A 13034-nucleotide genomic window follows, 5' to 3' on the forward strand; every position below is an offset into this window, starting at 1 on the left:
ACAGCTTCACCCAAGCTAACACTTTGTTTCTGTTGCTGTAGATATTCTTAAGATATTTTTAAAAACAGATTTTGTTACCAACTTAGTTAAAATGATTCAGTACAGTTATTTATAAGTGCTTATTCTCCTTCTATTTTATTCCACCATTTTTAAAAATAGGAGAAAGTTAAAATACTTTGGTATTGTGCTTGACTTGTATGGGTGATTCCCTAGGTTCACTTCACTAGTCCACAAAACCAAAAAGATATTCATAGAAAAAGAAAGCATATGTAGCCTCTACTTGAGAAAAGGTTAAATCTAATAATTTTTTCCTAAATCAAAGATCTCACTTCTGACACAAATGTTTGGAATTCAAACAAGTCACTAGACTTTCTTAAAGGAAATAGATAAAGAAGTCACTGGAGGTGGGGCAAGAGATACAATGTTCAAATTGTATTTTAATAAGGCTAATTCTATTGTATATTTGGTAGGTGAATATAATGCACGTAAATGTCAGAGAAACAGTAGAATGATGTATGCATAACTCCTCCCTTAGTCCTTCACTAACCGTGTAGCAGGTAAAAATGCCTTTATTAGCAGCAGCAGTGCTGTTATTTTTGCCCATTAACGGCTTTGTTGTACGTCTGTGGCTCTGTGTATTTTGTCTGCCATGTACAGGAATTCAAACCCATTGGTACCGCGCACAACAGAAGGGCCCAGCCTTTTGTTGCAGCTGCAAACATTGATGACAAAAGACAGGTAGTGAGCGCTTCCTATAACTCACCAATTGGGCTCTATTCAACTAGCAATATCCAAGATGCACTTCATGGACAGCTGCGGGGTCTCATTCCTAGTTCACCTCAACAGTAAGTACTGGATTCTCCCTTCTGGCTGTAAGGTTCTTGATACTATGGTGTCTTTTCCTTTCAGAAGTCCAGCTCTTGCTGTTTTCTTTTCACTTTCCTGAAGTCACTGTCTGATTTTTATTGTTAAAGAAAAACATCTAGAACATGGTTCCCATTGTTCTAGAGCCTGATCAGCCAGTTCCTGAATATTTAATGGTTATATGGTTAAAAGGAAGAAATCTCTGGTTCCAACACCATCTTCTTAGTCATGTATTCGGTGGTAAATGATGCTCTTTGTATAATTATCATTCATTGAATTTTACCACCAAAGCATTGCCTTTCCACTGAGGGAATTTTTTAACCCTTTATTTTTACAGGATGTGAACTACTTTGAACACAAGCACAATGTTCGGCCCAAACCTTTCATAATTCCAGGCCGAAGCAGGTCATAAATTCTGAGATTGTGAAATTTGAAGTGCATGCTTCTTTCATTGCTTCCTACTAATTATTAGAAAATGTAACTTTTAGATGTCTGAGGTGACTAGTCTCATTGCAAAACTTACTGCAAAAGCAAAAAGAAACACTCACTTAGCAGAGAACAGTAGTCAAATAGCATTCATTTTTGAGAGTAAATATTGACATGTTGACATATTGTATGTGATCCCCATGTATATTTATATCTAGTAACCCTGCTGCCCTAGGAACCCCATCCAGAACACAGTGACCTCTGAGTCAGGCAGACAAATTTGTGTCCCAGATCAGAAAAGCTCAGCCAGCAGGGCAAAAATGGAAAACAGGCCCTGTCAATAGTAAGGGGAAACCCAGGGTTACGTTATACTTTGCCACTCTGGCCATCCCACCTCACTGTCTAATTCTCTTTGCACTAATTTTAGTACTTACCAAAGAATAGATTTCCATGCACATGGATCCTTGCAAAGGAAAAAGTATCCCTTGAAAACAGAGTTTTTTCACTTGTGTGAAATGAACATAAAGTAAGTGAGAAAGGAGGTTCCTGGGAATATTGGTGACTCCTGGACAACACCATGACTCAGAATAATACTGAACAGTGTCCTTATCTGTCAGAGAATCTGATCATGTCTAGATAATTCTTTTCAAATATCTTTTCTAGAAATTGTACGTCAAAGTCAGCTGAAACTAGTGCCAAAAGGCAAGTTCAGGAATCCTCAAGCCATCACTCTGACTTCAACTAAGTTATTTATTGTGGAGCGTTGGTGATTAGACTGGGTTGGTCCTACCAGATTAGGAACATTCCATAATAATTTACATTGTTTCTTGAACTTGTGGAACATGGACAAAATCACTTCATAGGCAAGATTTATGTAACCATGCTGTTGTCATTAGAGAGAGAGAAGGAGGGCGAGAGAGGAAAAAAAAAGGGAAAGAGGAAGGGAGAAAGAAAGAGGAATGATAAAATTTTAATTAGAGAATAATCACTAAATAGATTATTTCCAAGTGAAGACTTTTCAGTAAACTATAAGAAAAGCTAGAAGACCATCTGAGAATAAACCATCCAATCTTTGTGATGCTGGACACAGAAAGGAACAGGAGGAACAACAGGAGAAAGATTATTAGAAAGCAATGACTAACAAATACATCTTCCCTCCCTGAAATGTAAGCGTAGTATCTGCAGTACCTTTGTCTGATGGGCTCATGTCATATCCTCAGCACCTAAAAATGAGCCTGAGATATAAGAAGTGCTCACCAAATGTGCACTGGTTAAGGAATAAAATCCTAAGAGTACACAATATCTCCTGAGTATGTGGCAAATCCATGATGATCTGAGGTTTTCGGAAATTACCTTTTTGGAACTGTTTTCAACTGAATTTTAAGTTCACTTTCTAGATCCTTTAAAAAGGATCATGTAGACATAGTCATCTTCTCTGATTGATCAATAAGTCTTGGGTTGTGCTCTTTATCTCTCCTCCATCCCTTCAACACTGCACCCTCCTGCTCCTACACCACCCCACTTTTAGTAACACTCTGTATTAAAAGTTAAAATACTATCTTACTGTTGAATAAATATATACTATATCACAAAGCATACTAAAATTAATATTAAATGTTCTGTTGAGGTAGCATGAGCATGATTCCACTCACTGTAAATATATCATTGAAGGAGGCATAAATAAAATGCTACATTTCAGTACTATGATCATTACTTTGATATTTTCATTTTAAATTTGATATGTTGATTAGGACGAGTCATTCACAAGATTGTCATTTGAAGATCCCTTTAAATAATTAAGCATCATTTCTAAGAGGAGAGGAGAAGAAGAATGAAAGGATTTACTTGATTGGCTTTAAAAAGTAAGCAGCTGCCAGTGTGCATACCCTAAGGAGCTGTAACAGTGCCTGCTCATTCCTCCTTTCTTTTAAGGGCCTCACTATTTTATCTAACCTCGGAATTCTTTGTTCTCTCTTAGTGATTTTTTTATTAGAGTGGAACTTTGAAGTACTACATACCAAGCTATGACCACACTGTGAATGAACAACTTATTTAATTAGAAATAAATTTGTAATATGTTAATGTCCCCAGGGACATTTCCTTCCTATCTCTTGTTCATTTAGTTATTTCATCATAGTTGAAGCATTTTGAAGCAATGGTGACTTGTATAAAAATATGTAAATTTTTAAGTCAAATTCATAACTAGATATTTGTGAAATATTTTATAGATATGAATATTAAAATGAAATCTCAGTGAGTAGTTTTTGGACAAATACATCCAGAAATATGCCTCTGAAAATCTGTGCACAAGCTTAGGAAGTTGAATAACCCACTTTGTTGTGAAATACTTGAGTGAATACTCACTCTAAACACAGGACCCAGAGTCCATGAGAACCATTTTATTTAAAGCCCGGGAATTTATAAAAGGTCGGCTTATTGTCTTCAGGTTTGCTTCCCATCCATTCAATAGACATGGACACCTAAATAGAAATATAAAGGAAGAAGGAAATAGAAGACGCAACTCTTGCCTACTAAAATCATATGTACACATATAACATAAAAAGGTTAATCATTGCAACTACAAAATAAGACATATTTACGAGTTCCCAAAGAGAATATCCAACACCCTGCCTGGCATACAAGAGTCAGAGTTCTAAATGCTTGTTGAATAAGTCCACTGTATTGAGTCCCACAAAATTTTCCTCAGTGTTCCAAATCCACATACTACAAGTTCATGAGCTTTTGTGGATTTAGGTCAAATCAATATTATCCTGATTACACTGCTCTACAGGAGAAAATTTATTTTATATTCTTCTACCGGTTGATACCACTTTCGGAAACTAAGGTAGTACTGAGTCTATGAACACAGTGAATAAGACTGCTTGCTATACTGTTATGTGATTTAAGCACTATACTGGTTGAGTTTTAAATTTTAAACAGGTTAACAACATACAGGAAGTGAAAGAACAAGCCCATTATATATACCAGGTAGGGAGTTGGATTATATCACACAAGTCCAAAATTTCAAGCATTTATTTAATGACAGGATTTTAAAGATTAACTAGCCTGAAGCACTGATGAAATGTAAAACAAATCACTGCTCAGTGTCATTGAGGTCTTTCTGTCCCTTTGGGATGGATGCTAACATCAGTAGCACTCCAGAATAGAAGCAAAGATGAGACCACACTTAGCACAGACCATCGCCTTTGAGGAAGTCACACTCTTCCTCAAACCTACAGCAACTCTATTGGGTCTGCAGGCTAGAGCTTTACATTACTACTAACATTTTTTTTTTTTGCTTTGTTCTACATGATTGTTTTAAAAAATATCTTAATATATTACTTTTTCTTCATAAAATGCATCTATCATGTGCAACTTAAAATGCATGTAGTGGGCTGAGGGTGTAGCTCAGTGATTATGTGCTTAGCATGCAAGGGAGTTTGGGTTCAATCCCCAGTGTCAAATAAATAAATAAACAAAATTCATCTTTAGCTGTGATTAGCCTCATATCCAGCTTCGATAAATTTTAAATCTCCCTGGTTTTTAAAATTTGCATGACTGGCCTTTGTGATATTTTAATCCATTTAAATACCTTGTTTTTTAAGGAAACAAGAAATGTGCATGGAAATATATGTGTGCTTCCAACATTTTATATGAAACATCTGTGTATAAAGTAAATGAATCCGAGCCTCATGGTAGCATCCAAATAGTCTGAGATGCCCTATTTTCCTCTAGTCATTAATGACCAGGTGACAAGAACTTATTCACTGTTTCTAACTCCTGTATTAAGCTATCTTAAGCTATAAAATGTTTTTAAATGTATTCTTAACAAAATAAAAGAATGAAAATATACAATATTTAAATATTAGCAATAAAATACTTACAAAATAACTCCCAAATACAATATACTTCTTACAAGTTGCCAATTACTATTCAATTAAGGCTCAATTCCATTGCTGAAGCATACTTCTTATTTTGAAATGTTTAGCTTAAAAATATTTGATTGGACCTTCATGCCATATATTCAATTATTGCTTGTGAAAGATCATGCCTTATTATGCTAATTATAAATACTGGACTTCAGAAATGTAAAAGGATATCCAGCCAATGTAATTTCCTTACATCACTTACCTATGATACTTTCAGATATAAAATTATTTGGCCTACTTTATTAAAAAAAAAAAGGATAGCTATACTTTCTACTTACCACATATACAACTTTTTCTATGTGCAATTCTTGAAGGAATAGAGCCAACAAATGCAGTACTGCTTGTACCTGTTCATTTTGTAAAACTTGCAGTATAAAATTCTAAATTGTCCCTTTTAAAAAGAAATTCTAGCCAGTGTTATAATGATGTAATTCACTTCTTACTTTTTGTCTTCAATTTCTTTTAACCTGTCTGTATCTGTTCTCTGTGTTCTCTGGTTCCTTGTGTCCTCTCTGGGTAACGTGGCCATTAACACAGTGGATGCAGTACTCCCTCCGGTCTTGACTGTGGCAGTGGACGTAGCACCCCTTCTTCTGTCAGTACTCTTAGTACAATTTGCCCAGGTGACTTGAAAGTTGCTGCTAAGATGGCCCCTAACATTCCTTTGGAAATGGAACTTCCTGGTGTGAAGATTGTACATGCTCAGTTTAATACCCCCATGCAGTTGTACTCAGATGACAATATTATGGAAACACTTCAGGGTCAGGTTTCAACAGCTCTAGGGGAAACACCCTCAATGAGGTAATATGAGTCTTTCTGAACTGTGAAATATTAATTAAACACATGGGCAATGTCAATTTTAATAGTGTCATGTAATTTTGTCTTGATGGAAACAAAGTGATATGAAAGTGTTACAGAGTACATGCTGAGACTTATGCAAACAACTAGACCAGATAGTAAAAGTTAGTGATCCAATTCGATAGTATGGCACATGACTTCAATGAAAATATGTAAAGATACATATATGCCTTTTGAAAACTACAATGCACTTTAGAAATATCCGACTTAGAACTTCTCAATAGTGATTTACCATTGATTTACTGTATGCTTATCATTTATAGGTCAAAAATTGGGAAGGGAAGGAGAAAGGAACAATTTTTATAAGATAATACTGTTTTTTCTAATGGTAGTATGTGGACAATTATATTACATTTAAAATTATGCCTTATGGTAAATTGTATATGTGAATACTTTGGGCTATTAGTTTAAATATTTAATTCCCAGTAGTTTATTTTGACTAATTTCTTTTCTTCTGAAAATATTTTCCCAAAGTACTTTTGCTACTGGCTTTTTCAAATAAAAATATTTGTTACAAAAATGTAAAATAGTGCAAAGTCACTTTTTATAGATTACTATGATTCTGAAGAACGCTATGTTACAATATCTCAAAGACACCTCAAAATTTATACACTTAGCACAAAATCACTTGATTACTTTCAAATATAATGTAGGTAATTAAAATATGTGTAGGTAACAACTATCTTTTCTAAACAAGGAAGTAAAATGACATAAAATAATATATTTAGTGCCTGGCAAGTAGTGTTATATTGGCATGTTTTAAATTGCTCATTATAAATGTACTTGTAGAAAGCATACTATAATAAAGCTACTATCATTTTATAAATAAGTTTTAGCATGACAAACTATAGGATAAGAATTTAATAAATGGATTAAAATTTTCTTCATTATATTGCTTTGAAACACTTGTCAGTTGAGTTTCATCAATGTATGTTATGTAATAGTTTTATATCAAAAATTAATCTGAAAGTTATTAAGGAAAATACTTGGTAGCAGAGGCCAGTAAGTTAAAAAGGAGATATAAAGGGAAAAGAAAGGAAGAGAGGAGGGTACTTAATAGGTTGATATTGTATATATGTAAGTACAATGATTGAGATGGGGAGGTAATATGATGGAGAATGGAATTTCAAAGGGGAAAGTGGGGGGGAGGGAGGGAATTACCATGGGATTTTTTTATAATCATGGAAAATGTTAATAAAAATTTAAAAATTAAAATAAAAATTTTATGACTGCGAATAGTCAAACTCCACTCCTGCACTAGTGTGTCTATGTTAGTTTTGTTCTGGAAAAAAAGTTATTTTCTTATATCCACCATCATATAGCCATCAGATATGTCTTGTTTTCTAAAATTACCATTTCCTAGTAGTCCTCTTTAATTTTGGTCCCAAAATATTTTGCCAGAATGAGAAGTATTGAAATGACTCCTGTGTTTCTTGCTCAATGATATTTTTAAGGCAGTCAGTGTGAATTCTTACTATTTTATTACAATATTTTATTATAATATTTACTTGAAAATAGATCCCTGTTCATCAATTGCTATAAAAAGAGGATGTGGAATATTGATACAATACTCTCAGTGCTCTTAGTGATGCTTTACCTGCCATATCTGTGTTTCAGTGAACCCACAGCCTCAGTATCCCCCCAATCAGATGTGTACCGCATGCTCCATGACCATCAGGATGAGCCTACTCAACCTCGCCAGTCAGGCTCCTTCAGGGTGCTCCAGGACTTAGTGAACGATGGCCCTGGTGAGCAGCTACTAACATTGGTTGAGATGTTAGTACAGTCCTTCAGAAAAGTGGGCTAAAAAGAGGGTAGCAACATACTGAAAATGAAAGTCTGACAGTTGGTTTAGCCATTATCTCTTGAGTCTCTGCTCAGAGGATTTCAGCAGCATCTTGTTTAAGAAAAGAGCTTTCAAGACATTTCTAAGTAGGCACAAAATAAAGCCAGTCATGAAAAGGCATGAAGACAAATTCTGTCCATGGTAGTTCAGAACCAAGTGGAGCTTATGAATCATTAGATACAGTTTATATACAGACAATACAATATGTGGTCATATTCTTACCCCACACTTTAGAGTATCAATATCCAAGTTAAAAAATTGTGGTGAACTCTTACTATGTTTCTCATTCTATGCAAAATACCTTGCCTACATCTTTCAAGCTTCACAATAAGTTCATAAGACAGAAGCTATTATTTTCCCTATGTTACAAATGAGAAACAGAGGCATAGGGAAGGTGGGCTTGTATAAGGTCGTATCCAAGAAGTAGTGTGTGTGTGTGTGTGTGTGTGTGTGTGTGTGTGTGTGTGTGTTTACACAAAATGTCCCCTTAGGAAGAGTGCAAAATATGGAAACATGTAATGGGGAGGATATAAAAATAAGAGGAACTTTTAGGCATGGCTGATGGAAGTATAAAATGGTACAGCCTACAAGGAGAATGGAATGGTGGTATTTCAAAAAGTGAAACAGAACAAACAGATTAACCCACAGTCCCATACCTACATATACACCCAGAGCAGAGACTAACTAACATACTTGGCTAGCAGTGCTCACCTGATTCGCAAGAGCCAAAATATGAAAAGACCAAATATCCACTGACAAGAATGGATAAAATGTGAAATACACATAGGGTATGTTATTCTGCCTTAAAAAGAAATTATATTTTAATAAAAGCTGCAAACCTTGGAGACTTTATGGTAAGTGAGAGAAAGGAGAAACAAAACGACAATTCTCCTCTATGAAACTTCTAGAACAATTTAATAGCAACAAAAAGTAGATGAGTTTTCCAGGGGCTAAGGAGAAGGTAATGGAGATGTTGTTTAATAGGTATGCAGTTTATGCTTGGAAATGGTGGAAAGATTCTAAAAGTGGATGTTGACAATGGTTTCCAACATTGTGAATGTATTTACTACCATTGAATTTCATACTTGCAAGTGGTTAGAATATTAAATTCTATGATATGACCATTTTTCAGGGAAAAAAATGAAAGTTCCCCCTGCTCTTTTGACTATCATACAAAAGTTACCACCAAAACCAGCACAATTTTGTTACTAGGTTCTGTTTTGAAAGGTCTTATTTCAGAACCAAGTCTCTCCTGTCGTAGTGGGTTCTGCTTGTTTTGAAACAACAATGCAGATGCAACTTAGTTTAAAGTGCATGCTTCAAAATAGAAGCAAGTAGTGCCCGGAGGCAGCTGGTCCCTGTCATAAATGGAAACACTTTGTTTTTCAGATGAGCGTCCTGCTGGAACTAGAAGTGTGAGAGCTCCAGTCACCAAAGTCCATGGTGGAGCCAGCAGTGCCCAGAGGATGCCATTCTGCGACAAGTGTGGGAATGGCATTGTGTATGTCTCATTTTCGCCCAGGAATTCACCAAAAGTCTTACTGGCAATTTTTCATTTCTGTTACTTTAAGACTTTTATAGAAAAAGTTAAATTTCTACTTGTGAACTTAAAATAGATCATCTTCAACAGCCAGCACATTTTGACCAGTATTACTAAGCCATAACCCCAAATTGGCAAAGAATGTCAATCAGAAATCTTTACTTTCAGAAATACTGTTGTGAAAAAATTGCATCAAATGTATATATGAAAATAATTTCTAATAATCATGATTTTACTTTAAAAAGTCCTCCCTTTATTAGTGCATAGTTTTTGAAAGCTTTCCTTTCTGGAAAGATACAGTGAACATCAGCTCTATAAAAATATTTATGAGGCAGGTGTGGTGGCACACGCCTTTAATCCCAGGACTCAGGAAGGAGAGGTAGGAGGATCGCCATGAGTTTGAGGCCAGCCTGAGTCTACATAGTGAATTCCAGCTCAGCCCAGGCTACAGCAAGAACTTACCTCAAAATATAAACCAGAAAAAAAAAAAAAGATATGCTATGTTTATCTAGTTATTTAAATTACACAAATGTCAACATGCAACTTTTAAAAATTTTTGTTTATTTTTATTTATTTATTTGAGAGTGACAGACAGAGAAAAAAGCAGAGAGACAGAGAGAGAATGGGTGCACCAGGGCCTCCAGCCACTGCAAACAAACTCTAGTTATGCAAGTGCCATCTTGTGCATCTGGCTTATGTGGGTACTGGGGTATTGAACCTGGGTCCTTTGGCTTCACAAGCAAGCACTTAACCACTAAGCAATCTCTCCAGCCCCTCAACATGCAATTTTTAAAAATGCTCAGCCTTCATTTCAAGGAACTGCATATGTAAACAGCCATACTGGCTCGTTCACATTTCAAGTGAGTCACAGATGTATCATTTATTTATTATTTTTGAGGTATAGTTCTCACTGTGGGCAGAGCTGAATTGGAACTCCGTCTGTGAACCCAGGCTGTCCTCAAACTCATGTGGATCCTCCTGCCTCAGTTCCTTAGGGCTGGTATTAAAGGCATACACCATACACCCAGCTAAATCATACAATTTTTTTCTTGAAATTTTTGTTTTACTTTTTTTTTTTTTTTTTGAAAGCGGCAGACACAGAAAGACACATAGAGGGAGAGAGAGAGAATGGGCGCACCAGGGCTTCCAGCCTCTGCAAACGAACTCCAGACGCGTGCGCCCCCTTGTGCATCTGGCTAACGTGGGACCTGGGGAACCAAGCCTCCAACCGGGGTCCTTAGGCTTCACAGGCAAGCGCTTAGCCGCTAAGCCATCTCTCCAGCCCTGTTTTATGTTTTTATTGACAACTTTCATAAATTTAAACAATATACCATGATCATAATCCCCTCCCACCACCCTCCTTTTTCCCCCTCCCAACACACTCCTGCACTGAATCCCTTACTCTTTTTTAAATTTAATGTAATAAATCATACAATTTTAAACGTGCCCCTTGAGGCCACTTCTCTCACCCCTGGATCTTACATCCCAGCCATTAGCACTGCCCAGTTACCCAACACAGCAATAGAGGGCGAGACTAGTTAGAACCAAGGGAAGATTGTGGACCAGAAAGTAAAAGGTGGGGAGGGGCTTGATAGCAGAGAGCACCTCAATTGCTATATGTAATATATGTACAAACATATTTTACAATTCATGATGTCTTTAAAAGCGATTCTTGCCCGTAAGTGGGAGTAAATCTGTTCATGGTAAGAGGAGAGTCCACGCAAACCTGGGAGTACCATGTCTGCTCAGTAAGTAACTGGACGCTGGGCCATCAAGATGCAAAGTCAACAGGACGCCCAGCTGTATCCCTCCTCGGCCTTGGTCCAACTCTCAATCCTTTAAGGGTTCATACCTCATTCCTGGAGGTGGGGGGAGAAAGCTAGAATCCTATGACTCTTCTAAACACGATTTTTTTTTTTTTTTTTTTTTTTTTTTTTTGGAGAGCCTGAAGGATATTCACACCTCGACATTAGAGAGAATTAGAACTGTCGCGATGCCCCTGACAATGATGGACCATTGCACGGAATGCAGCCTGGTTTCCACACTGTGGGCAAATACCCCTCGGTGTGTAGTAGTCTCTCCCTTTGTGTTCTGTGTTTCGCTGTTTTTCACTTGAACTTGTTTTTCCTGCAGCGGAGCCGTGGTGAAGGCCCGGGATAAGTACCGGCACCCCGAGTGCTTCGTGTGCGCTGACTGCAAGCTCAACCTCAAGCAGAAGGGCTACTTCTTTGTGGAGGGGGAGCTGTACTGTGAAACACACGCGAGAGCCCGCACGAGGCCCCCTGAAGGCTACGATATGGTCACCCTGTACCCCAAGGCTTAAGTCCCTTGCCTACCAGAACGGAACGTGCACGCACGCAGCCACGCACACTTGCATGGGAGGTCACAGATCGCTTTGGCTAAAGGAACCCCATCTGTGGCCTCCAGATCTAAAGCCGAGGGTTTTAGACATCATCTTATTTGTGTAGTGAGGAAGAGACATGGGGGTCAAAGGTTTGCCCTGCGACAGAAACATGCATCTAAACTATGTTTGCAATGCTTTAACTTTGGGTGTAGTCACATTGACATTTAAAGCAATAATTTTTGTACGTCACGTTCCACAATTACGTTTAGCATGTGCCCTTACGGTGTGTCAACACCACGATATTCTAGGCAGTTGAATTGTCTTTCCTTGGAAGTTTATTTTCAAGTGTAACTAATAACCAAATATTGTATTCTAACATAATCTGCAGGAGTCTGTAACTGTTTTGCCTACAGTGCATGTCAGAAATTTGTTTCATATGCAAACAACTATACCACTGTATACTCCAAATATAATAAACATGGCAAATGTTGGGGGGTTTTTTTTTGGTTTTTTTACTATTATTATTATTTATTTTGAGAGAGGGGCAGAAATAAAGAGAGAGAGAGAATGGGTGCGCCACTGGGAACAAACTCCAGATGTATGTGCGCCTTTATGTGCATGCTTGCATCACTGTGCTGGCTACATGGGACCTGGAGATTGGAAGATGAGTTCTTAGGCTTTGCAGGCAAGCACCTTAAGCAATCTCTCCATCCTGGAAAACAGGGTTTTATTTTTATTTTGTTATTAATTAGTTTTGTATTCAGCAAATACAGTCAGTTTGATACCATTATTAGGCTCATCCATGACATACCCCATCCCCTTGGCCCCTCTTTGTTGGGTCTTGCATTGTGGAGTTAGCCCACAGTTATGGGTAGTATAAATGTCTCTGCATATCATGACCCAACATGTGGCTCTGACATTCTTTCTGCCCCCTTTCCACAAAATTTCCCTGAGCCAATTTATCCTATTTTCAACATGGTATCCATACATTCCCTTTCTAGATCTGCTTCTCATTTAGCTCACAGGCTCGCTGGAGTAGGGTAAGTTCAGTTTTGGTCTGCTTCAGTGATGAGGTGTTGGGGGCCTCTGGGTCTCTGATTTGGTAGGAATCGATTTTTCTCTGTGTTGATCTCCTTCACCCTTGTGCTTGTACCCGGTTTACCAGGAAAATAGCACCCTTGCTTGTTTTGCCAATTTTTCTTAGTTTCAACCACTGCCCTTTTGAGG

The 13034-nt window shown here is 37.2% G+C and overlaps 1 protein-coding gene across 2 annotated transcripts in view; it reads left to right on the forward strand.

The window, feature by feature from the left end:
• Positions 1-12288, forward strand: part of Pdlim3 (PDZ and LIM domain 3) — a 31630-nt gene extending 19342 nt beyond the window's left edge. The window contains exons 4-8 of one of the 2 annotated variants that reach the window (XM_004666373.2): positions 1202-1269; positions 5757-6020; positions 7695-7825; positions 9313-9424; positions 11597-12288. In XM_004666373.2, the coding sequence (XP_004666430.2) occupies positions 1202-1269; positions 5757-6020; positions 7695-7825; positions 9313-9424; positions 11597-11786 (765 nt within the window). In that variant the 3' untranslated portion in view covers positions 11787-12288. Of the gene's footprint in view, positions 1-657; positions 846-1201; positions 1270-5756; positions 6021-7694; positions 7826-9312; positions 9425-11596 lie in introns of both variants that reach the window. The other variant, XM_045142299.1, reaches the window with a different exon arrangement.
• The last annotated feature ends 746 nt before the right edge of the window (positions 12289-13034 follow it).

Source organism: Jaculus jaculus, chromosome 1 (genome assembly GCF_020740685.1).
Source record: "Jaculus jaculus isolate mJacJac1 chromosome 1, mJacJac1.mat.Y.cur, whole genome shotgun sequence".
NCBI lineage: Eukaryota > Metazoa > Chordata > Mammalia > Rodentia > Dipodidae > Jaculus > Jaculus jaculus.